The sequence below is a fragment of the Capricornis sumatraensis genome, chromosome 10, assembly GCF_032405125.1.
Source record: "Capricornis sumatraensis isolate serow.1 chromosome 10, serow.2, whole genome shotgun sequence".
Lineage (NCBI taxonomy): Eukaryota > Metazoa > Chordata > Mammalia > Artiodactyla > Bovidae > Capricornis > Capricornis sumatraensis.
In genome coordinates this window covers 102,482,947-102,510,191 of record NC_091078.1, presented here as the reverse complement: position 1 = coordinate 102,510,191, position 27,245 = coordinate 102,482,947, and the positions used below count along the sequence as shown (strand labels likewise).

General features: G+C 41.4%; 1 protein-coding gene across 1 annotated transcript in view; it reads left to right on the top strand.

Moving 5' to 3' along the window:
• Nucleotides 1-252: 252 nt before the first annotated feature.
• Nucleotides 253-27,245, top strand: part of SYN2 (synapsin II) — a 152,115-nt gene continuing 125,122 nt past the window's right edge. Inside the window, exon 1 of the mRNA XM_068982317.1 lies at nucleotides 253-638. Within this exon, the coding sequence (XP_068838418.1) occupies nucleotides 253-638 (386 nt within the window). The remainder of the gene's footprint in view (nucleotides 639-27,245) is intronic.

The window sequence follows — 27,245 nt, the reverse complement described above, 5'->3', positions numbered from 1 at the left end:
TGCCGGCTCTGCGGAGAGGGGCGTGGCGATCCGTGGCCCCGCCCCGGCCCCGCCCGCTCCCTGGCGCTGAGCCTCGCGCCGCCCCGCCCGCCTGGCCCAGTCCTCCGCGGCTGTCTGCTGGGCTCGCTCGCCGCGGACTGAGCTTGGGCAGCCTCAGCCGCCTCAGCCGCCTCAGCCCCTCGCCGCCGCCTGCGTCTCGCCCTCTGCGCCGCCCGGCCCCGCCGCCCCGCGCGCCCCCAGCCTCTCAGCCAGATGATGAACTTCCTGCGGCGCCGGCTGTCGGACAGCAGCTTCATCGCCAACCTGCCCAATGGCTACATGACCGACCTGCAGCGGCCGGAGCCCCAGCAGCCGCCGCCGCCGCCCCCCGGCCCGGGCGCGGCCTCGGCCTCGTCGGCGCCCCCGGCCGCCTCACCCGGCCCCGAGCGGAGGCCGCCGCCCGCCCAGGCGCCCGCGCCGCAGCCCGCGCCGCAGCCGACCCCGGCGCCGTCGGTGGGCAGCAGCTTCTTCAGCTCGCTGTCCCAGGCGGTGAAGCAGACCGCAGCCTCGGCGGGCCTGGTGGACGCGCCCGCGCCCGCGCCCGCGGCCGCCAGGAAGGCCAAGGTGCTGCTGGTCGTCGACGAGCCGCACACCGACTGGTAGGTGCCCGGCCGCCGCCACTGCCGCCCGGGGCTCCGGGCTGGGGGCGCGGGGGTCGCGCGGAAGCTGCTCCGGGGCCCAGGGAGGTGTCACAGCGACGAAAACCAGGGTCTGGGGTCCCGCAGTGAGGACAGGTCCTGCGAGCGCGCGCGCGGAGGGGGCGGGGGGGGCACTGATCGGCCCCGAAAGGTGAAGTCTGAGGTGAGCCCCTCAGTTGACTCAAATCCCTCGTAATATGCTGGAGCTACTTTATCCAATAGAGAAGAGTCGTAAGATGTAGTGTTGTTTTTTTTCCTCTTCTTTCTGAGGGGTCGCGGAGGGGACAGACTTTTCTGCCTGTATACATCAAAAGCTGAGGTGAAAAAGGTCCCAAAGCCCCGGAGGGACATTTAAGGCCAATGAAATGGGTTCTGCTTTATGAAGCCGGGCAGTGGGGGGCGAGTAAGGAATTAAAATAGGTATTTTGAGGGGCGGGGTGGTGAGGTGGAGAGGGCAAAGGTAATTTTTCACCTGGTCGGTTGAAGGCTGATGTCAGTATTGACATCAAGGTTGACCACAGATGTGGGAGCCCAGGTGTACACCGACCTGTACAGCATGGGGAAGTCGTTTAAGAATAGTACGATTCTTGTATTTTGTGCAGCCCCAGGTGTGTGAGTGTGTGTGTGTGTGTGTGTGGATCGGGATATGTGGCTTAATAAAATCTCTTTTGGAAGGGGGTATGAGTTTTGGGGTGGAAGTGATGGTGGCTTTTTCCAGTCGAAAGGATGATGACCGAGGTAAAATATTCTGGATCATTAAAGGATCACAAATAAAAAGAGATCTGCCTTAATGCAGTAGATGGGGAACTTAAAAATTTTTTGCTTCTTCTTTTATTCTTTTCTATTTTTTAAAAGGGATATTCCAACCTGGAATGGTGAAGGTTGGGGGACTATGTGACTTCTGGTTGATAAAAGCATGAATGAAGTCTAAGACAAATTCGTTAAAAGAAGTTCCAATTTATGGAGGAGGAAATTGACCCAGGAGTGCATGGTTGGGGTGGGAGGTGATAGTGGAATTGACTAGTGAAGGGCTTGAAGAAATGAAGAGGTGAGGGAAAGGGGTTACTTTTTCTTCTGGACCATGGAAAGGGTTTCGTTTTGTTTTTGTTTTTTAGGGGGGAGGGGGGCTTGTTTGTTGGTGGTTTTTCCTTTCCTCACTAGAGTTGGGGTTGGAGACTAGACCTAAGTCTTTCCTCCCAAGAGGCAGGCACAGAGGGACCACTGAGCTATTTATCTCCATTTCCTCTTCTGACTGCTTCTCTGGTTTTCTCTATCATTTTCTTACTGGGAGACCTACAGGGAGAGAGTGCTGGCGTGGGGGTGATGACAGTGAGATGTAGATGTAGAGATGCTCTCCTGCTGGCCCGTAAACACAACCATTCTGAATAGTCACTTGGGTGACTTGTGTAGTTGGTTTTTTCTTAGGACAGCAGAGTAGAAAACCTAAAGGGACCTTTGTAAGGAAATGACAAAGGCACAAGGAAGAGTGTACTGGGGAAGGTAAGAGAGTGCACAAGGTGCCGTTGGCAGTACCCTATGAGAATTATTCTAACTCAGTTCAAAATCAACAAGTGCTTATTAAGTGGGAAGGAAAGGTATCTAAGCTTTTTTAGCATTGTTATATGACAAACCTTGTGCTAGGTGTTCAAATAGATCTCTTGTCAAATTTTTACCACCAAACTGAGGCTTAGCGAAAGTAAGTAATGTGTTCACATTCAAATGGTAGGACTAGAATTTGAGCTTAGGCCTATTTGACTCCATTATTGCCACTCCGTTATATTACCTCATTATTATTATTATTTTATTATTAGTAATATTAATAATTATCTCCCTCTAGGGGCTAGACAGTGTACCCACCTTACAGGGAACTAGACTCTAATTTGAGAGACAAAACGAAAACATAAAACAGTTAACAAAAAGGAATCTAGAATAATTAGTTGAGACTAGTGTTTCAGGCATTCAGTAGATGTAATGATTAGTGAGAGTTATTGGAGAAAACTTCACAAAGGATGAGTCCTGAAGAAAGGCCAGGAAAAGGAGGGGAGAAACGAGAAAGAAATCAGTGCTTCATTTTTTATGCAAGAATCTGATCCTTCAGTACACGCTCCTGCTCTCCTACCCTGTTGAAGGCATTTGTTTTGGGTCTAATTACCAGTTAGGTACAAGTAGGAAGATACTCATTTGTATGGGTATGTGTTTATAACTGCTTCAGTGGCTTGAGATTTGAAACTCTCCTTGGGTAGTGTTATTCTCTAGGAAGACTACCTGCCTGGCATGAACCACAAAATTTACCTTACCCTGGAGAATAGACTTCTGATGAAAGTAATAGAGGCCATTTTCCTATGGCCTGACTCCCAACTGTTTTCTCTGAAGTAATAATGTTGATTTATTAAAACTCATAAACCCAGTTTGAGTCTAGTGCTTGACAACAGTTCTGTGCTTCTGTGTTTCTGTGCTTAACAGCAGTTCTCAGACTTGCAGAGTCTGTCTTCTTTTAAGGTGTCTATGTTTGTTAAAAACATCTCAGTTAAATATTGCTGAGTGGTTTTATTGAAAAGTTTCTATGAGTTAAGAAGCAGATGCCTGTTTATGACAAGCTCAGTGACTTTAAAAGGTGTTTTTTGCTCTAAAGGTTGATTTTAGTAAATTTGTCTCACAGTTTAAGCTACCTACATAGTATTCTGTGAGCAGGTGTCATACATGCCTGGTATTTTCTTGGTGCTTGAATAGGAAGTCAAAGTATAGCCTCCCAGTAAAATTTAAGAATTTTGGTCCCATTTGAATTATGGAGTTTTAACAAGTGTTTCAATAATTGGAAATCTAAAGAGGGGCTTAAAATAGGCAGCCTTGATACACAGCCGATTCTTCTGAATTTCTATAGCATAATTGTGGGCAATGGAATTTGGGGATCTTATCACTAACCAGATTGATGGGAAAATTGGAGGGTGTTTCTCTCTTTTTTTTTTTGCTTGAAATGTGTTTTCATTGGGTGCCTGAGGCCTTGAGATTAATTGCACATTAAAGAATCATTGAAAAATGTTTCTGTTCCACTAAAAAGTGATATCAAGCTCATTATATACCTTTTTAGTTAATTATTACCATAATTATTATATATAATAATCATTTATTTTAAAATTACTATTATATAATAGCTGTATTAATATATAATAATATATATGTATATTGTGTGTGTATATACACGCACACACACACACATGCCTGAAAATGTGTGTCTTCTTTCATAGTTTGTACCTGAATTTGAAGTCCAGTTAAGATTGCATTTTAATGACCTTTGAGCTTAAACAAGGAACAAGCATCCAATTGTATATATTATTTTTTCTGTGTATGATATTCTCACTGGTTATGAGGTAAGTTTTCTCTCAGATTCTTCCCTGCCTCTGTTCCTGTGAGCCTAATTCCAGTGACCAAGTGCTTTTTCAACATCAAATGTCTCAGTGTTTGAATTTGAAAATCAGGATGGTTCTAGGGATTATCTAGAGTATCTAGAGACTGCAGATTGGTGAATCCACAGATATTTATTGAACACCTCTGTATAGGGTATATATGCTAAGAAAAATGAGACATAGTACCTCTCTACTAAGATCTTTCTGTCTGGGTGAATAGACAAGATAAATACATTTTTAAAAGTTTCCAGAAACTTCCCCTCCTATTAGAACTATGGTCCTTGGATCAACAGAGTTGGCATCAATAGGAGCTTTTCTTTTTTTTTTTTAATTTATTAAGGGATCATTTTACTACCTCGATGGACATGGGTTTGGGTAGACTCTGGGAGTTGGTGATGGACAGGGAGGCCTGCCGTGCTGCGATTCTTGGGGTCACAAAGAGTTGGACACGACTGAGCGGCTGAACGGAACTGAACTTACTACCTCTACTTTTGTCTTTGTTGTTGTTTTCAATTTTTTAAATTATGAAAGTATGATAACACATTTACAGGAGACTTGGAAAATACAGAAGTTTACATATAGTTCCACTATGTATTACAATTATTTTTTTAAGTAGATAAATGTAAGATTTTATTTGAAGTTTCAGTATCAAACACTCAAAAATTAATAGAATGAATATACAGAGAAACAGAAGGATATAATAGACCCGAAAAGCACTATGAACCAATTCAACATAATTAGATGTATACAATTTTTACACAACAACAGAATTTGTAGGAACTTACAATTTCTGTGTAAGTTCCCATAGACTGTAAACTGGGAGACACTGGAACATATCCAGGGACACAAAACAAGGTGCAAAAGTTTCATGGTCTAAACGTATTAAAATCATATGGAGTCTGTTCTCTTATCACTATGGAATTATGTTAGAAATCAATATCAAAAGATATTTGAAAATAATCCACATATTTTCAAGCACAACTTAGCCATCAAATGTCTCAATAAAAGACTGAAAAAAATAGAGGGTAATTGCAGAGAAGAAAGCAGTTAAATGAGAAATTAATATCCAAATGAGAAATTAGTATTAAAGATACTTTAAACAAAATCCCATGTATTTGGAAATTAAATGTCTACTTTTAAATGATGGGTGTATCTAAGAAGGCATAACAAGGAAAATTAGAAACAATTTGTAATAGAATAAAAATGAAGAGAGAATTTATCAGAATTTGTTGCATGCAACTGAAGCTGCTCAAAGCAATTGAATACAATATGGAGTCTTGAATAGGGTATGAAAACAATGTCTTCACTTTCGCTTTTCACTTTCACACATTAGAGAAGGAAATGGCAACCCACTCGGTGTTCTTACCTGGAGAATCCCAGGGACGGGGGAGCCTGGTGGGCTGCCGTCCATGGGGTCGCACAGAGTCGGACACGACTAAAGCGACTTAGCAGCAGCAGCAGCAGCAGCAGCATTAAATTTTGTGAAATTTGAACAAAATGTGTACTTGAGTTAGTAATACTGTATCACTTTTTAATTTCCTGGATTTTTTTCTTTTTTTATAGCATAGTATTTCTTTATATTCTCAGAATTGGATTGGAACTTTCAAGCCTCATTCGAATTTTTTTTCAATCAGTAAGATAATAAATTTTCTTTACTTTTATCAGTAATACTAAATGCCAAAATACATAGAACTATATCAAAGTTTTAAGTGAATATAAATTAGAAATCTAGCATTCTATTCACACTAAGTAAAACAAGTGGAATCAAAATGTCATAAATTGTTTTAGCTAGGCAAAAATTCATAAATTTTCTAAAATATATATATTATACATTATATAGGCTTCCCTGATGGCTCAGATGGTAAAGAACCCACCTGGCAATGCAGGAGACATAGAGACATGGATTTGATCCCTGGGTCAGGAAGATGCCCTGGAGAAGGAAATGGCAACCCACTCCAGAAGCCTCACAGGCTACAGTCTCTGGAGTTGCAGAGTTGTACATGACTGAGTGACTAAGACACACACTCACACACATGCCTTATATACACACACACACACACACACACACACACACTACCTCTACTTTTAATATACTTTGGGCATTAGAACTTGCTTATTCTTTAATACACATTAATATTAATTAAAAGGCACAAATAGACAATGGTTAGGCAATGAACTTGTCTAAAGACTAATGGGCACAGACCCTTCTTAAGCAGGAGTTTTTTGAACTACAGATTATTAGGTCCCACTTGACGCCCACAGAATCATAATTTGCATTTGAATAAGCCCTCCAGGTGATTCACAAGCACATTAAATTTAGGATGCACTGAATTAAAGGTTATGTGATTAGTGCTAAAGGTGTGGTAAAGCACCAACTCCGATCCTTTTTTGAGCCACTGCTATATGTTGTGTGGTGCCATGTTCTTTACAAATATCATTTAATCTCTACCACAACGATGTATTGTATTGTGGATGTTTGAAAGAGGGAGAGATGGATGTGGACTAGAATGGAAATAGTGAGGTTTGAACTGAGCTTTAAAGAGTTTAAATCAAAAGAGACAAATTGGCTCAGTCCAGACGGTGGATGGCATAAGCAAAGTGCACCGGTAGAAAAGAGGGAGACCACCATGAGACCAACTTGGTGTGTGATCTGGGAAGCGTGTGTTTCCATTCTTCTGTGGTTGGTTTTGGGCATTTCATTAAGAATAGGGGAATTCAAAGTACAGTAGCCTGGACCAGTGCTTGTGTGTAGTTCGAGAAAAATATATGAATTGAAACTTGGGGTGGGAGGCTCAACTGAGGTCTGAGGGTTCTCTCAGCCAAATGTTGTATCGATATGTCCTGTTTCTAATACAAACATACTGATTCCATAGAATTTTGTTGTTCATAGCAACAGTAGCCTATAGCTTAAAATCCTAGGTTGTTAGAGCTGGTATATCATCCAGATTATTTTATAAATGAGGGAAATGTGGATCTGAAGAGGCAAAGTGGCTTGTTCAAGTTTACTGAGAACTAGGATCTAGAACTTCTAAGTCTTCCTTATAAGCCCAAAGAAATGGAATGGTTTGCCCAAGGTCAAATAAGAAGTTAGTGAGAGAATGGAGACCAGAATTCTCATCTTCTGACTCTTTAATTATCGGTAGATTCCTTAAATTTAACCCCTTTGCTCTGTGAAAATTCTGTTGTGTCTGCTTCTTCTAAGGAGTTATTGTGAAGTTGTGAATGCTTCAAAAAGAACCACTTGAGCATAATATTGCACTATATCTCCACCAATAATTTCACTATCTTATTTGAGTTATTGTTGTTTCAGCAAAGGTCATTGTAAAATGATTGAAGGAGACTCTTAGAGCCTACTCATCAAACTCCAATAGTATAATAAAGTTAGTAGGACTGTAGTTTTAGGATGATGTTGCTCCCAGGGATGCATTTTTACCTTAGTGTCCCTGTCTGCCTAAGACTGTTTACTGTCTTTCTGTACCCAAATTCAGAATGGAGGCCCAAATAGCAAGTTTCCCAGAATCTCATACCTTCCCCTCGGATTTACAAAAGAGTTAACTGGGATATGTTCAGTTCACTTGAGCATCTAAACACAAGGCAGGTGCTGGGAATATAAGATTAAGTTGGGCATAGGCCTTGTCCACTGAGATCTTCCAGTCCAGAAGGGGAGAGGACAGACATCTAAATAGGATTTTAGTATAGCATGGTAATTAGTATGCATAAGATGCTGTAGGAACACAGAAGAATAATGTTGTGGTTAGAGGTGTTTGTACCACTACTCGTTAAAAATGTGCCACTGTTGAGCCTGATGGAGAAGGAAATGGTACCCAACTCCAGTACTTTTGCCTGGGAAATCCCATGGACAGAGGAGCCTGGCAGGCTACAGTCCTTGGAGCTGCAAAGAGTCAGACACAACTGAGTGACTAAGCAGCACTGAGACTCTGCTCTAGAACCCGGAAACCATGACTACTGAAGTCCTAGGGCCTGCGCTCAGCAGCAAGAGAAGCCACCACAGTGAGAATCCTGTGCACCGCCCCTGGAGAGTAGCCCCCCACTCAGTGCAACTAGAGAACAGCCCAAGCACCAATGAAGACCCAGCACAGCCAGTAAAGACATAAATAAAAACTTGTTTTAAAACAGTGCCATTGTGTATTCTTAGCTAAACCACTTTGCGTCTTTGGAGTTTGATTCTCTCAGTTCAGTTCAGTCGCTCAGTCATGTCCAACTCTTTGCGACCCCATGAATCGCAGCATGCCAGGCCTCCCTGTCTTGAACTCAAGTCCATTGAGTCCGTGATGCCATCCAGCCATCTCATCCTCAGTTGTCCCCTTCTCCTCCTGCCCCCAATCCCTCCCAGCATCAAAGTCTTTTCCAATGAGTCAACTCTTCTCATGAGGTGGCCAAAGTACTGGAGTTTCAGCTTTACCATCATTCCTTCCAAAGAACACCCAGGACTGATCTCCTTCAGAATGGACTGGTTGGGTCTCCTTGCAGTCCAAGGGACTCTCAAGAGTCTTCTCCAACACCACAGTTCAAAAGCATCAATTCTTTGGCGCTCAGCCTTCTTCACAGTCCAACTCTCACATCCATACATGACTACTGGAAAAACCATAGCCTTAACTAGACAGACCTTTGTTGGCAAAGTAATGTCTCTGCTTTTCAATATGCTGTCTAGGTTGGTTATAACTTTTCTTCCAAGGAGTAAGTGTCTTTTAATTTCATGGCTGCAGTCACCATCTGCAGTGATTTTGGAGCCCCCCAAAATAAAGTCTGACAGTGTTTCCACTGTTTCCCCATCTATTTCCCATGTGATGGGACCAGATGCCATGATCTTCGTTTTCTGAATGTTGAGCTTTAAGCCAACTTTTTCACTCTCCTCTTTCACTTTCATCAAGAGGCTTTCTAGTTCCTCTTCACTTTCTGCCATAAGGGTGGTGTCATCTGCATATCTGATGTTGTTGATATTTCTCCTGGCAATCTTGATTCCAGCTTGTGCTTCTTCTAGCCCAGCGTTTCTCATGATGTACTCTGCATAGCAGTTAAATAAGCAGGGTGACAACATACAGCCTTGACGAACTCCTTTTCCTATTTGGAACCAGTCTGTTGTTCCATGTCCAGTTCTAACTGTTGTTTCCTGACCTGCATATAGGTTTCTCAAGAGGCAGGTCAGGTGGTCTGGTATTCCCATCTCTTTCAGAATTTTCCACAGTTTATTGTGATCCACATAGTCAAAGGCTTTGGCATAGTCAATAAAGCAGAAATAGATGTTTTTCTGGAACTCTAGCTTTTTCGATGATCCAGCAGATGTTGACAATTTGATCTCTGGTTCCTCTGCCTTTTCTAAAACCAGCTTGAACATCTGGAAGTTCACGGTTCACGTATTAGTGAAGCCTGGCATGGAGAATTTTGAGCATTACTTTGATTCTCTAAACCCTGTCAAATGAGAGCATGGACACAGACATTCTCTAAGATCTTTTACAGCACTACGTTAGTTCCATGTTATCGTTTTTGTGCGTTTTTCTTTCAAAGGCTTTGGCTCTATGATTTGTTCTATGTGGTAATGCTTGCAAACTTTTGAAAGAGGAGGCATGGGTCAGTGTATGGCTCACATGTCCTTGGATGAAAAGCTCATCTTCAAGTACTCACCCTTCAGTACCCCTTTCTTACAGCATTGCTACCATGTCGTATACACCCCCAAAAGGGGTTGGTCCTGTAATGCCCACTGTGTATGTTTCCTCCTCAATAGTGGGGACTTGTGGTTGAATTTCTCTCTCCCTGATAGATGGAAGAACATTTGAATACATACGTTGAAGTGTTGGCCAACTGCGTTTATTTCTTGATCCCTGCTGGGTGCGCTGTGTTGCACAGTTTGCACAACATCTTCATACCCATTGTCTCATTTTATCTTCATGATGATGAACAAACAGGCTCATAAAAGTAGTTGCTTGCTGAATATTAAATAGCTATTCAGCTCTCCAGATCGCCGTTTTTTGGTGTGCATGAACACCCCATGCTTGCTCTTCCTCCTTCCTTTCTGGAGAACAGCTATTGTGCTCTCTGCCTCTTCTGCTCTCTCAGCCTGGGCATGAAGATGTCTTTCTTTTTTCTTTCTGTCCATCTAGTCAAGGCTATGGTTTTTCCAGTGGTCATGTATGGATGTGAGAGTTGGACTGTGAAGAACGCTGAGCACCAAAGAATTGATGCTTTTGAACTGTGGTGTTGGAGAAGACTCTTGAGAGTCCCTTGGACTGCAAGGAGATCCAACCAGTCCATTCTGAAGGAGATCAGCCCTGGGATTTCTTTGGAGGGAATGATGCTGAAGCTGAAACTCCAGTACTTTGGCCACCTCATGCGAAGAGTTGACTCATTGGAAAAGACTGTGATGCTGGGAGGGATTGGGGGCAGGAGGAGAAGGGGACGACCGAGGATGAGATGGCTGGATGGCATCACTGACTCGATGGATGTGAGTCTGAGTGAACTCTAGGAGTTGGTGATGGACAGGGAGGCCTGGCATGCTGCAATTCATGGGGTCGCAGAGAGTCGGACACGACTGAGCGACTGAACTGAACTGAAGACCTTTCTTCCGTTTTACTCCTCCCAAGCCCACCTTTAATCCCTTTCCAGGACATTGTGTGTATCTAGTTCTCTTTTAGGGGACCTATCAACTTCATGAAGTAACTTGAGCCTGATTTAATCCTACAAAAGGAGGCTTGGGCTTTGTGGGAGTAAACTGGAAATCCCCTCTCTCTAATGTGGACTTGAATCCTTGGAGGGGCCCTAATATTAATAATAACATAGCTTAAGACTGTGTTTCCTTTTATACCTCCAAGTTTTAGTGATACAGAATGAATCTTCTGTCGTCAGACCCTGTGATGTGCTTCTTGGGACACCTATGGATATGATTCCCTCTTCAGTCCTATCACATCCTGAGGCATAGCTGATGATGAGAATTTACGTTCTGTAGAGTCCTATATTTACTAACATTTTAATTCCTGGGGAAAAGGACAGCGATGAAAGATTGATCTTTAATTAATCAATTAGCGAAGAGCTAATAACTCCAGTTTGTTAGTTTCCATGAAGACTACAAAATAAGTGAAAAACTTGGAATTAGATAAATTATATAATGCGTGCTTTCACTTTTGAGAACTTGTATAGAATCTTAGGGAAGACAAAATTAGCATTGTATAGTGGAAAGATCATTGCAAACATTTAAAATATCTGGATTCAATCTCTCCTCTGCCATGTAACGTTTTGTTTCACCACAGGCAGTTTAACTACTGAAGCCTCCTTTTCTATTACAGAAATTAAGGATTAGAGCTAAATCATTTATCTTCAGAGTCCTTTAGAAACTTGATTTTTAAAGGTGAGATTGTTTGATGGTATAAAGAGTTGTTCAGAGAAGGAAGAAATCACTGTGGGCTGGTAAAGTCACAAAATACGTCACAGAAGGGCTAGGTCTGAACTGGGCTTTGAAGGCTGAGTGAGATTTATATTCATAAGGAAGGAGAGAGGCATTACAGTTAAAAGGAAGAGAAAGCAAAATTACAACAGCAGTAATTCATAAAATGTGTGTAAGAGAACTCTTAGGCTAGTCAGCATACACACTTCAGGACAGGGAAGAGAAGAAGGGAGGTTTGGATAAGTGGGGTGACGTGATGATAGGAGAAACGATAACAATAATATCTAATGTATTGGGTATACAATGTGATAGGGCTTCTTTTATACAGAAAGTTAATTTTGAGATGGCTTATTTGTAGAGACACTTTATACTTGGAGGACTGTCACATCCGTGTCCCATTTAATCCTCCATACAGTAGTATTTGGGCTTTCCAGCTGGTGCTATATATGTGTATGTGTACATATGGGGCTTCCCAGGTGGCTCAGTGGTAAAGAATCCCCTGCCAGTGCAAGAGATGCAGGCTCGATCCCTGGGTTGGGAAGATCTCCTGGAGAAGGAAATGACACCCCACTCCAGTATTCTTGCCTGGGAAATCCCATGTACAGAGGAGCCTGGCGGGCTATGATCTGTGGGGTTGCAAAGAGTCAGACATGACTTAGTGACTAAACAGCAGTAGCTTATGCACATCTGCTATTTATTTATTATTTCTGATTGCACTGTGGGTCATGCAGGAGCTTAGTTTCCCAGCCAGGCATTGAACCCATGCCCCCTGCATTGGGAGCACAGAGTCTTAACCTCTGGACCACCAGGGAAATCTCAAGGGGTTCTAAGTAAATGTATTAACTCATTTACCAAGTTATGAAACAGATTACTGTTGTTACCCTGATTTTACAAATGAGGAAACTCATGGTGAATTTGAGATTTGAACCCAGGTAGTTCAACTCTTGAGACTATGTTCTGTAATCACTAGATAACAATGTTCCAAATTTCTCCTTGGCACCGAACATGTTGGTGTTTCTTTTCCTCAGTGTCACAGACATGTGTTTTATGTTGAGCAATGTCTTGTTCTCTGTGAACTTCAGTTTCAACTATAAAGAGGAAATAAAGTAAATTTCAAAGGGTTCTTGTGAGAATCAGTTGATGTAAGCCCTCAAAAATCCTTAATGTGACTAGGACCTGGGAAATGTTCAATAAATGTTTCATCATGACAAGCAGATTTTCATAGCAGCTTTGAGGCAGCAGCTTACATATGAGTATTTATAGGAGCCTTCGAGTCAAGCAAAATCATTTGTAGACAGGTTTCTATGACACTAAAAATAATTTTGAAAAATAGGACAAACCTAAATGAATATTCCTTCATTTTGGTTGGAGTAGTTTGTTGCACATAGTTGGGAAAACACTGATTACTAATGTTTTGAAACAGTCTTGGGGTAAGTTGTTTTTGAGATGGCTCAGTTGTAGAAATTATACTTTGAGGACTCTCACATCCATTGTCTCATTTAATCCTCCATACAGTAGTCTTTGGGCTTCCCAGACAGCACTAGTGGTAAAGAACTCACCTGCCAATTCAGGAGACGTAAGAGACACAGGTTTGACCCCTGGGTCAGGAAGATCCCCTGGAGGAGGGACAGCTACCCACTCTAGTATTCTTGCCTGGTGAATCCCATGGACAGAGGAGCCTGGCAGGTTAGCATCCTTGGGGTTGCAAAGAGCTGGTTGGACACAACTGAGGCAACTTAGCATGCGTTCATGGTAGTATGTGTGGGGCAGTAATTAATGTTATTTTAGTTTACCTATGAAGGAATTAAGGTGGGAAGGTTACCCAAAGTCAAATAGCCAGGAAGTGATACAGTCAGGACTATCACCCAGGTCTCTGTCTTTGGATCTTGTGTATTTTTCTGTGGGCTTCCTAGACTGAGTTGCAGGTGCCACAGAGCTAGCTGGTTAACTAATTTAGTTAGAAACTTGTTTTAAATGAACAATATTATTAGTTATTCCAGCCATTTGTTAAACTTTCTTTGCCATGAGTATTTAGATTAATGATTTCCCTTTAGTGCTACCTTGGGGTTCTCTTGCAGAAACTGTTATATTTGACTCAAAAAACCAGTGAACAGTGCCATGAAAGATGGTCACAGGAAGGTTGGGGCTGGGATTTATCTTCTCTGGCGAGGTTGGAGCCAAAAGACCTCAAGAAGCACCATGATGTTCTGGATAGCTTTGGAGATTTGTAGTTAGAAGGTCTGGGTTTAATTTAGCCATAGCAAGCTGCTATTCTCTGAGTCTCAGTTTCCTCATCCTTAAAACTGGAGTCATAAAACCTGCTCTGCTTCCTTCATAGGATTGTCCTGCGGACAGATTTCAAACAGTAACATCCACAACAGATTTAAATATATGCATATTGAAACTGTAGCAACAGGTGGGACTAAGAGTAGATATGGGGAAGAATTCCACACTTAATTTCCTTCTAAGTATTGTCATGGGATTCCCAGGTGGCCAAGTGGTAAAGAATCCACCTGCCAGTGCAGGAGGCACACGAGACATAGGTTTGATCCCTAAGTCAGGAAGATCCCCTAAAGAAGGAAACAGCAACCCACTCCAGCATTCTTGCCTGGAGAATCCCATGGACAGAGGAGCCTGGTGAATTACCGTCCGTGGGTGTGGAAACAGTTGAACACGACTGAGTGACTGAGCACACACACACAAGTATTGTCGTGGGAAATTTTTCTATTTAATTAGGAGTAAGAATTTAGGGGGAAAATAGTTTTTTCGCAAGTGTCAGGGCTGCTGATTCTAGTGGGAACTGTGGAAATGGTTAATTCTGTTTCTCCATGTTTCTGCACCTTCCCCCTCCACTGATGCCTTTCATTTTTTGTCCATGGCCTCCTGCGGCCTAGGACCCGTTTCAGAGGTGAACATGTTTTCTAAAACAAATTTGGGAATGAGGTCTTGTTTTTCAGTAAGAAGATAGTCTGAGAGAGGTTTAGATGCTGACATATGGAAATTGGGGGGAAATCTGGGGCTTCCCTCGTGGCTCAGATGGTAAAGAATCTGCCTGCAATGCAGGAGACCCAGGTTCAGTCCCTGGGTCGGGAAGATCCCCTGAAGGAGGGCATGGCAACCCACTCTAGTGTTCTTGCCTGGAGAGTCCCATGGACAGAGGAGCCTGGCAGGCTACAGTCCATGGGTCACAAAGAGTAGGGCACGACTGAGCGACCAACACATTTTGGAGGCTGAAGACAATGGTGGTTGCTGATAGGAACCTCTTTGAAGTCCAGAGATTCCTGGCCAAGTTGTTGTTGGCTTCCTTATTTCTGAGCTTTTCATTTTCAGCAGGCTGAGTTAATCTTTGTTCAGTATGAGTTGTTAGTGGCTATTGACAATCCCTTTTTACAGGTTTTTGCATTTTCCTAGAAGGAGCTAGAAAATAGAAAAATCTTCTGTATCCCTAAGTAATAAACAGTACAATTTTAGCATTAAGATAGGAGGAAAACGAGAATCATACTTTATTTCCACCTACTCACATGGAAAGTCTACTCCTTAAAAGAAAAAATTATCATGACTTGGCAAAGAGGGGTGAGATCAATTTTCCTGTAGCCCCTGGATGACTTACACAGTCAGATCAGGCTGAAAAATGCACTGACCTTAACTTTCACCCTGGAAGGAAATTGTAGCATTTGTGATTCTGTAATAAGGCCTATGTTTAAGTAAAAATGTATAACGTACTACATACTTCATCTTGCATGTATCGTCTCATTTAATTGTCACCTTTACCTTGTGAGGTAAGTTGGTATGGTTGCCTATTTTGATTAGGAAGCCAGTGCTCAGAGAGAGTGTGGTTTATTCAAAGTTACAACATGAAACAAGTAGAGCTGTATCTAAAATCTAGATTCTTCTTTCTCCACACCCTTCTCTCCTTGCTCAGTGTCCCTTTCTCCACGCAGCTAAACTTTCTGAGCTCTGCATTAGTCAGTTACGATGCTCTTGCCTCAAAGCACCAAGGACGGATGAAAGATTGCCTAAGCTGAAAAGAGCCTGTATGGTTTGTGACAGGTGCTGCGTAGGTTGGTTGAAAAATAACTTAAAGATTGTCTCCTTTCCCTACGTGTTTTTTGTTAATGCTTATAATACTCTGATGACTTAGAGTCCTTCTGGTGCCTCTGATATATTTCAGACTGCTTTTAAGTTGTCAGGAAAGAGATTGTTCACTCCAGAGCTCAATTCCTTTAAAGCTTCTTATTTTCCTTTTGTATCTGGAAATTTATTTTTTAACCAAAGCTACACCCACTCTTCCTCACCTCAGTTCCAGCTGGAGTCATATGTAAAGTTCTGCGAGTCAAGAGCAGCTAGTTTGGAGGCAAAGAATATGAAGCTCCTGTCCCTTCTGACTCTTCCTTTTCCCGAATATGCGAAGCATCCTGCTTCTGTGTCCACTTAGCAGAACCCTGTGCCTGTCTCTAGACCCATCAACAGCAAAGGTCTGGGCAGTGGCCTTGAGGGAAGAGAGACTTTCCAGAGATTCTTCAGTGAGATTATTTGGTTTTCCTCATTGTTAGAGCTTAAAAACAGGCATAGAGACCACCCTTTTGTTTGTTTGCTTTTGGCCTTGTGCTTTCGGGATCTTAGATTTCCCAGAAAATCTCCACAGTGAAAACATGAAGCCCAAACCACTGGACCACCATGAATTCCCACCTTGTCTTCGTTTTTAATTACCCACTTCTTCACCCCTTCTTGGGGATTAGTTTGGGGTTTCCCGTTTATCTCATTAATTCTTTCATGAAATAAGAAACTAGTGCTATAATGCTGAACACAAGAGACATTGTCTTGTCTTCATAAAGCTTATAGTTTATTTGGGAAAGTAGTCAAACAAGCATTGTAATAAAGTATGCATATCAACACGATGAAGCGAAGTTTTAAATAGAACATGTTTCTGTCATAATTTCACCATAGCAATAGAGCAGCTGTTACATTTTTATATTCTCTTCCAATATTTGTTTAAATACAAGTGTATTTTTACAGAATTGTGATTGTTATTTAGCAGTAATTTCATATTTTGTTTTTCTACTTATAAATAATTTTATATATTGTTACATAGTCTTAATAATTATATATATTTTAAGAACTGTTGTATCATAAATTACTCAATTATGTTTCTATTAGAGAACTGTGTTGACTTCCAATTTTTCAACATTATTACATAGTAATACCACAGGCATTTTCATCTTTCAGGAAATGAACTATTTGATTGAATGTTATAATACGACTCAGCATTGGATCTCTTGGCTCAAATCTCAATGTAAAAGACAGCTAGTTGCCAGAATTAATGCGAATTGCAGGACACACTGATCACTGATACTTAGAGTGCCCCTGGGGGCCTGGGGCTATGCCTTGTGAGTGTTGCTGAAAAAAAAAAAAAAAAGGTTATGATCATATAAGTAGCTTTTGGTAGATATTGCCATATTGTTTCCTATATAAGGTTTTTCCAGTTTGCAGTCCATCAACTATATTCACCTCACTTTTCTGCACACAGTATTACCCTTTTAAGTGTTAACAGATATACAAGCAGTATTTGAATATTTTATCAAATATTTCTGTGAGTACAGATGAGTTGAATGTTTTCCCTAATGTTTGTTGATAAATATGTGAAACAATTGCTCTGGGATTTTTGGCATTTTACTGGTTGATTTACTAATTTGATGGTTTGATTTTGAATGGGACATTCATTGTCAATGAGGAAGAATGGATGACAGTGGTAGAATGTCTGCTGGGGATTTGCTTTAATTTGACAAAAAACTTCTGTGATTGTAGCATTAAGAGTCAGATTCTTTGAGCTAGAATCAGTACTCTGTGTAGAACCGACACCTGTGGGGTCTACAGTGGACTGTGAGCTCCTTCAAGGCAAGAGTCATGTTTTATTCTTTGCCTCAGCATTTAACAGCCTGGCCAATACGAGGCCCCCCCAAAAAAAAAATTGTTGAAGGAATATGAATTTCCTGGGATTGTCTCCTTCTCTGAATATCATTCTCACATCTTTACCATTTAAAATTCATTCTTTGGATCTCAAAGACTTTCTAATCGTGGACGCCTCTAGGAATTTATGAATGCCTGTAGGAGGGTGAGTGTGGTGGTCTCAGGAACATATTGGAGATTATAACCACAGTACAAGAGCAACACTCTGTAGAGGTGGAATGAAAAATGGATACTCAGTGATGCACGTGTGGAGAGGGAGTGAGAGAGACGCTGAGAAGAGTAGTAGGTAGTTGTCAGGAATAAGCCTCATTTATTGTAGAGAATCCCAGGAATGTGAGAACAGGACGGTCACGTTAGTGATAGCCTGAACTTTGGTGTCCATATAATAAATGCAGATGAGAATATTTACTTTCCAGGTTTTTTGTGCAACTGTATTTAAATAAAGTAGGTTATAAAAGTGCTTTGTAAACTCTGAAGTGCTATGTGAATAAAAATTCACTGTTATCGTCACCATCATGTAGGAAACCAAGGAGTAGAGGGATAAAGTTACTTTTATCTTTTTGCCAGGAGCTAGATTTCATCTTCATATTTTACAGTCAGTCTTTATCATTTGAAGATAAAATGGAAATTTCTAAAGTATTATTCCCGCCGACCTCCCCCCCGCCCCACCCCGTTATAATAGTGAGGAAGAATGGAGGATGAGGTTAGGTAACTCTAGGGACTAAATAGACTTTGTTAAGCTTTTTGTCAAGTGCTTTTGACCAAATGATTAGTTTCTCTTTGCCCAAGTCCTTTTCCTAGAGCATGAAGCATAGCAAAAGGGGAGAATAAAACAACCTGACATGGCTTTGTTCAGAGGTGGTAAGTGATTTGATGGAGGCAGTGGGTTAAGATGTAGAAGAATCATGAGCCGGTCCTGGATTAGTAGATTAGGGTCCAGCAAGGAGAACCTTGAATACAAAGTTCAGACATGGTCAGTAGAGAACAGTGGAAGTTTTGAAACAGGAGAGTGGTTGAATCAGTGCTGTGGTTAGGAAGGTTTATCTGGGATGCCCGCTTAGTTGCTCAGTCGTGTCTGACTCTTTGTGGCCCCATGGACTGTAGCCTGCCAGGCTCCTCTGTCCGTAGGATTTTCCAGGCAAAAATACTGGAGTGAGTTGCCATTTCCTACTGCAGGGGATCTTCCCAACCCAGGAATCAAACCCGCATCTCTTGTGTCTCCTGCATTAGCAGGCAGATTCTTTACTGATGTGCCACCTGGGAAGCCCGTTTATCTGGGGATGGTGTAGAAAATGGGGAGGAGGAAGAACGCGGGCAGGGCTGGAGGCCGATTTAGTGCAGGCTTTGGTTGTCTGTCTGTGAGACACCGAAGGCTTCTAAGAGGACCATGGTAGTGGAAAAGAAGGGGTCAGCACAGGATGTCAGAGAGGGCAGTCCCAAGCTGAAGGAACTCTGGGGCATTATCACCTTTCATCTAGTATCTATCCCAGAGGTTTATTTCCCTGTAAACTTTTTAAAAAATTGAAGTATGAAACTGGAGCCGATTATACAGAGTGAAGTAAGCCAGAAAGAAAAACACCAATATAGTATACAAACACATATATATGGAATTTAGAAAGATGGTAATGATGACCCAGTATGCAAGACAGCAAAAGAGACACAGATGTATAGAACAGACTTTTGGACTCTGTGGAAGAGGGAGAGGGTGGGATGATTTGGGAGAATGGCATTGAAACATGTATACTATCATGTAAGAAATGAATCGCCAGTCTAGGTTCGATACAGGATACAGGATGCTTGGGGCTGGTACACTGGGATGACCCAGAGAGATGATATGGGGAGAGAGGTGGGAGGGGGGTTCAGGATTGGGAACTCATGTACACCCGTGGTGGATTCATGTCAATGTATGGCAAAACCAATACAGTATTATAAAGTAAAATAAAAATAAGTAATAAAAAATAAAAAATTGAAGTATAAAAGTGCATGAATAGTAATAGTTCAGTGAGTTTTTACAAAGTATGAAGTCTGAGCCAAGTTAAATATACAACATAACCAGCATCCTCTAAGCCTCTATAAGCCCCAGTCCTGGCTCAGACAGAAAAGAATCTGCCTGCACTGTGGGAGACCTGGGTTCAATCCCTGGATTGGGATGATGCCCTGGAGAAGGGAATGGTAACCCACTCCAGTATTCTTGCCTGGAGAATTCCATGGACAGAGGAGCCTGGCGGGCTACAGTTCACAGGGTCACAAAGAGTCAGACATGACTGAGCGACTAACACTTTCACTTTCAAGCCTCTATAACCCCTTCAGTCATTACTTCTCCCTTCCCAACAGGTAACCACTGTTTTGGCTTCCTTCACTATATGTTAATATTGCCTGGTTTTGAGCTTTCTATGAATAGAATCAGGTGGTACTAACTCTGCTTTGTCTGGCTTCTTTTGTTTGACATTACGTTTTTGAGATTGTTCTGTTTTCTGGTATGGAACATTAGTTCATTCTTTTTCAGTGCTCATTTGCATTTCATTGTATGAATATATCACAATTTATTTATCCACTCTGCTATTGATGGACACATAAGTTGTTCCCAGTTTGAGGCTGAATAATGAGTTTATTCAAGTTATGAATCATATTGCTATGAGAAATTCCTTCACATGTCTTCTGATAAATGTAAGCTCCTGTTTCCTACCCAAGAGTGTAATCTGCTGGGTTATAGGGCATATGCATGTTCACCTTTAGTAGCTACTACCAAATAGTTTAACATTTTACAGAGTTTACCGGTTTACACTGCTTTTAGCAGTATGTCAGAGTCCCTCACCAATTCCTGTGTCTTGGTCAGCTTGGGATGCTGCAGTACATACCATAGGCTGGTTTAATGAGCAGTTACTTCTTTCTCACAGTTATGAGGCTGAAAGTCCCAGATCAGGTTGCCAGCATGATCAAGTTCTGTTGAAAGTCCTCTTCTTGGCTTGTTGATGCCACCTGCTTGCTTTATCTTCACGTGGTAGAGAGACAGCTCTGATCTCATCAACTCCTGATGAGGGCACCAATTCTGTCACAGGGTCTCCACTCTTATAAATTCATCTAAACTTAATTACCCCCAAACGCCCCACTTCCAAATACCATCACACTGGGGATTGGGGCTTAACATAGGGACCGTGGCAAGGGACACAAACATTCAGTCCATAATAACTCAGCATTGTAATATTTTAAGGGGTTTCCCAGGTGGTGCTAGTGGTAAAGAACCTGTCTGACAGTGTAAGAGATGTAAGAGATGTGGGTTCGATTCCGGGGTCAGGAAGATATAGTGGAGGAGGGCTTGGCAACTCACTCCAGTGTTCTTGCCTGGAGAATCCCATGGACAAAGGAGCCTGGTGGTTTACAGCCCATGGGGTCGCAGGGAGTCGTAACAACTGAAGCGACTTAACACTCATGCATGTAGTATTTTAAATGTCAGAGGCTCTTAAATTATAAGAAACTTGAACAGAGAGGGCTGAGTCTAGCATAAAAGAAGAAAGGGACTGCAGTCCTCCCTTTGCATCCTCAGGCGATTGGTTCCAGAACCCCTTCCCCCACAAATCTATGAATACTCAAGTCCCTTGTTTAATAATGGTGAAGTATCTCAGGGACGGGGGAGCCTGGTAGGCTGCCATCTATGGGGTGGCACTGAGTTGGACATGACTGAAGCGACTTAGCAGCAGCAGCAGCAGCATTTTCCGTACAAACTATGCCCATCCTCTTGTATACCTTAAATCATCTCTAGATTACTTGTGATACCTTGAATACTGGAGTGGGTTGCCATGCCATTCTCCAGAGGATCTTCCCAACCCAGGGACTGAACCTGGGTCTCCTGCATTGCAGGTAGACTTTTTGCCACATCTGAGCTACCAGGGAAGTCCAATATAATGTAAATGCTATGTACATAGCTGTTGCATGGCAAATTCAAATTTTGCTTTTTTGGGGGGAACTTTCTGGAATTTTTTTCCCAAATATTTTTGAACCCCAGCTGGTTGAATCTGTGGATACAGTATCTCAGGTACAGAGAGCCGACTGTGCTGGTTATTGACGGCCTGCCACATACCAGATACTGCCTCAGTGCTTTTACTTACATTGTCTCATTTAAGCAAGATAATTCGCATGTACATTGTGAGCTCAGTGTTATTGCATTGATGTTTCAGGCCAGAAAACAGATTCACAGGTCAGGCAGCTCGTAATTACTTCCAGAATCCAACCTAGATCTGCTTGAATCCAAACAGTCACATCACATAAAACTACAGTTTGTCAGTGAGGCGTTTTCAGTTTTTTGGTGCATAAAGGGGGCTCTTGCTGATGACCCTGAAGTCCCCTCATATACATAGTCCCCTTCTGAGACTTCGACTTAGCTGACCTTGTAAACAGCCTCCCAACCAGACACCCCCCCTGCCTTGTGCCCTCTCTGCTTCCCCACTGAAGCTCTTAGCAGCCAGTCATTAAGACCACCTCAGGGTAGTTATTATCCTGACATGTCCTCCAGCTAGCAGGATGATGGAAGAAGCTCCCATGGAATTTTTAATGCTAGCCAAGCCTCTTCTATCTCTCACCAGTTTTCTTCATGTAGCTTTCCCCTCCCATGACTAGGAAGATGGACATGACATATAATAGAAAGTGCTAGAAGGCAGGAGACCTAGTACAAAGTACTAATACTGCTAAAGACTAATACTGACCCTAATACTAAATTGTATGCTCTTGAATGTCACCTGCTCTTGATCCAGGTTTCCTAATTTATTAGAAATGAGATTGGATTGTGGTTGGTGGTTACATGGATCATCCTCAGGGCTTACTGTGGGAAGACTCAAGCAGAAGATACTTTGAATTCTCTGTATATGATTGTAAACAGAGCAGCTCTGGTTTTACTTTTGTTGTGTATATATTGAGCTTCCTCATGAGATTTTAGTTAAGGTGGAAGATTATATGAAAGTGCATGCTTGAAATCCACTAGACTAGATGTATCTGTTAAGTCAGTGTATCACTTTGTGAAAACTTTATGAAAGATTATAAGTGGCAAAACTGAAATGAGCAAAATTGTTACCCTTTACATACACACACAAACACACACACATACTTACAAGCCTTCATGCTCTTCTCTGACCACTGTAAGGGAATGGGGCAGATATAATGAGTTTTGCCCAGGGTGGTAGGTTGTGGAAGGATTAACCAAAGAGGAGGCATCTGAGCTGGACTTAAAGGAAGAGCAGAGCTTCTCTAGGTGGATTAGGAGACTGGAGAGAGAAGCCATTTCAGGCAGAGAAATGAGGCAAGAAGGCATGGAAAAACACTGCTCTTTTAGAAGTATTGTGTTTTTGGTGTAGAGGTTGTATATGATGGAAAGAGAAAGAAGGAGGAAAGCCAGGTGACGAGGCCTCTTTGTGAAGGGACTTGAACATCTGAGGACTAATGAAGTGTGGATGTCATTTGAATTAGCACTGTTCATTCATCTGGGGCTCCTTTAGTCTCAGGACCCCTGATCCACACAGCAGTGGTTTTGCATGGTAGCTATGGCAATGATGATGCTCACATACTCCGAAGTGACTTTGATTAGAGGCAACCTTGCTGATCTGCATTAATTTCTTCTTAACTGGCTAGGAGTACTGGGTATATATGTGTCATACTTGTATAAAACGAAAGGGTAGGGGTGGGGGAGGCTGTGCTTGTGGGCAGCGACTTTCCACACTGTAATAAACTCAGTAGTGTCCTTACCATTTAATTCATCATCAAGAGTGGAAGTGGCAAGATGGTCATTTTACCTCCTATGTGAAAAACTAGTCAGGCTTGTGGCTCAGACTTCACAGATCTTCTCCATAATGGATCTCCTGATTCTGTCCCTGGAAACATATGTTTATTTGTAATGCCTTCCATTTGTGGTAATTGGAGCACCATGCCTTTTCATTCTCCTGTCAGATAGCTGTCTTCCTGCTTGGAGGGCCTCAGAGCCTGATATAATGAGCCTACGAATTGCACTGGATCAGGAATCAGGTTTCTGGTTAAGCATGTAGGAGGGGCATCTCACCCACTTGCCCCTTTTTCTCATTTGTGACCTTGAGATGTCCCTAAATCTCATATGAATCCTATCCTGGTTGAGGACAGATTTCAGATTGGGACACATATCTGCCCATTTGGGGGCAGTGTCAGCTTCATCCATTTTACAGAACCATGAGAAGGAGCGAGCTGACAGGGACTGAAAAGTTACATGGAGCAGGCACTTTACGTACATTGTCTCACTGAGTGCTTACACCTAAAAAGAGGGCGTACCAACATTTTGCATATGAGCAGATAGTTAAGTAATTTCCCCAAAGTTGTATATAGCTAGAAAGTGATAAGTGAAGATTTGAATCTTTGTCTGAATTCAAAACTCATGTTTTTTTCTTTTTTTTTTTCCATTTCGTGACTCTGAAAGCAGAATGGTTGTGCTAATAGAGTCATAGGAATTTTGTAGCTCGGTGGAAAAATTTTAGGGAGGAGGCTTTAGGCATTAGAGCCAGAGGAGCGGCTTTGGAAAATCAACACTAAAAGCTAATCAAAAGAGTAGCCTTTATAAAATATAGAGAGTAAAGAATTATAAGCTGTTCTAATACTTTCCTCACTTTGGGAATGAAACACATTATGCTGTGACCAGTGATAAGTTTAGGTGATATCCAAGTGTGAGGCAGAGTAGGGAGCAAGAAATTGATATGATATGTAGCTGGGACTTAAAAACAACCGAGATTTAATTTGCATACCATATAATTCACCTTTCTAAAGTGTACAATTTTTTGATCTTAGTTTACTTACGAGATTGTATAACCATCACCACTGTCTAATTGCACAGTCTTCATCACTCCAGAAAGAAAATGACCTGTATCCATTAGCAGTCATTCCATTCCCCTTGCTCCCTTCCCCCAGCCACAGACAACTGATTATCTACTTTTTGTCTCTATGAATTTGTCTGTTCTAGACATTTGATGTAAATGTCTAGAATTACACAATAATGTGACCTTTTCTTCTTCTGTGTCTAGCTTCTTTCACTTAACATTATGTTTTCAAGGTTTATCTGCATTGCGGAATGGAATAAAAAGGAACTAAGTAAATAGCACTTAGTAGTACTTAGTTCCTTTTTATAGAATTTTATTCCTCTGTTCCTTTCTGTAATATTCCGTTGTATGGATGTACCACATTTTATTTACCCATTCATCAGTCAATGGATATTTGGGTTGTTTCTACCTCTGTGCTGTTGTGATAATGCTGCTATACACATTTGTGTATGAATTGTTATGAACATGTTTTCACTTTTCTTATGTGTATTCCCAGAAGTGAAATAGGAGTGACTCTATGTTTAACTTTTTGAGGGACTGCCAAACTGTTTTCCAAAGCTGCTGTGCCGTTTTACATTCCCATCTGTAATGTGTGATGGTTCCATTTTTTTCCCACCTCCTCAACAACATTGTTATTGTTCTTTTAAAAATTCTTATTCTAGCCATCTTAGTGTGTGTAAAGTGGTATCTCATTGTGTTTTTTATTTGCATTTCCCAAATTAAAAGACGCTTACTCCTTGGAAGAAAAGTTATGACCAACCTAGATAGCATATTAAAAAGCAGAGACATTACTTTGCCAACAAAGGTCCGTCTAGTCAAGCCTATGGTTTTTCCAGTAGTCATGTATGGATGTGAGAGTTGGACTGTGAAGAAGGGTGAGCACTGAAGAATTGGTGCTTTTGAACTGTAGTGTTGGAGAAGACTCTTGAGAGTCCCTTGGACTGCAAGGAGATCCAACCAGTCCATTCTGAAGGAGATCAGCCCTGGGATTTCTTTGGAAGGAATGATGCTGAAGCTGAAACTCCAGTACTTTGGCCACCTCATGCAAAGAGTTGACTCATTGGAAAAGACTCTGATGCTGGGAGGGACTGGGGGCAGGAGGAAAAGGGGACGACCGAGGATGAGATGGCTGGATGGCATCACTGACTCGATGGATGTGAGTTTGAGTGAACTCTGGGAGTTGGTGATGGACAGGGAGGCCTGGCGTGTTGCGATTCATGGGCTCGCAGAGAGTTGGCCACGACTGAGCTACTGAACTGAACTGAACTGAATGATTAATGATGATGAGCATCTTTTCATGTGATTATTGATTATTTTTATATCTTATTTGGAGAAGTATCTATTTGAATATTTTCTCATTTTTAATTGGATTAATTGGGTTGGTTTGTCCTTTTGTTGATAAGTTGTAAGAGTTTTCTTTATATATAATAGTTATAAGTAACCTTACCAGAATGTGATTTGTAAATATTTTCTCACACTTAGTGTATTATCTTTTTACTTTTGATAGGGTTTTTTGAAGCATAAACCAAATTTTTAAATTTTGACGAAGTCAAGTTTATCTGTTTTTTCTTTTGTTGCTTGTACTTTTGGTATATGTCTAGGAAATCATTGCCCAGTTCAAAGTCACCTGTTTTCTTCTTAGAGCTTTATAGTTTTACCTCTTGCATTTAGGCCTTTGATTCATTTTGAATTAATTTTTATAGATGGTATAAGGTAGGAGTCCCACTTCATTCTGACACATGTAGACATCTATATTTCCCAGCACATTCATTGAAAGGATTCCTCTCTCCTCATTAAATTGTTTTGACACCCAGTTCACTATAGAATTATGGATTCATTTTTGGATTTTCAGTTCTCTTTCATTGATGAGATGGATTCCAGTGATCTGCTGTCTATCCATATATAATATCACACTGCCCACACTGTAGTGGCCTTGACGTAAGCTTTGAAATTGGAAAGCATGAGTCCTCCAGCTTTGTTCTTTTATAAGACTTTTGGCTATTCTTGGTTCATTGAATTTTCTTATGGATTTTAGGATCAGTTTCTCAATTTTTAAAACTTGTTTATTTTTTTTTTTGGCTGTGCCACACAGCTTGTGGGGTCTTAGTTCTCTGACCAGGGATTGAACCTGAACCCCAGCAGTGAAAGTGCTGAGTCCTAACTACTGGACTTCCAGGGTTTCTTTTAAAAAGGCATTTGGAATTTTGAGACGGTTTATGTTGAATCTGTAGATCTATTTGAAGAATCTTGGCATCTATTAAGTCTTCTAATCCATGAATACTGTTGATTTTCCACTGTTTAGATCTTTTAAAATTATTCTGTAGTTTTCAAAGTATCAGTCTTGTACTTCTTTTTAAACATTTGTTACCAATAATTTTATTCTTTTTGATGCTATTATGGATGGAGTTGTCTTCTTGATTTAACTTTTAAGTATTTATTACTGGTATATGGGAATGCAACTAATTTTTTTATATTGGTTCTGAATCGTGCAACCTTGTTAACCTCCTTTATTAGCCCTAATAGAATGTATGCATGTATTCCTTAGAATTTGTTGTGCACAAGATCATGGCATCTGCAGACAGAGGTAGTTCTGCCTCTTCTTTTCAGTCTGGATGCCTTTGATTTCTTTTTCTTGTCTGATTGTCCTGGCTGGAATCACACAATGCTAAGTGGAGAGAGCAGACGTCTATGTCTTATTCCTGACCTTTGAGGGGAAACTTTTAGTCTTTCACCTTAGTATCAAGTTAACTGTGGATTTTTTCATAGATGCCTTTTATTAGCTTAAGGAATTTCCTTTTGATCCCTAGGTTGCTTAGGGTTTTTTTTCGTTTTGAAAACATACTGGGTTTTGTTAAATACTTGACTGTGTCTGTGATCATGTGGTTTTTGTCCTTTGTTACTATTGTGTATTATATTGATATTTATATGTTGAATCAACCTTGCATTGCTGGGATAAATCTCGGTCATCATGTATAAT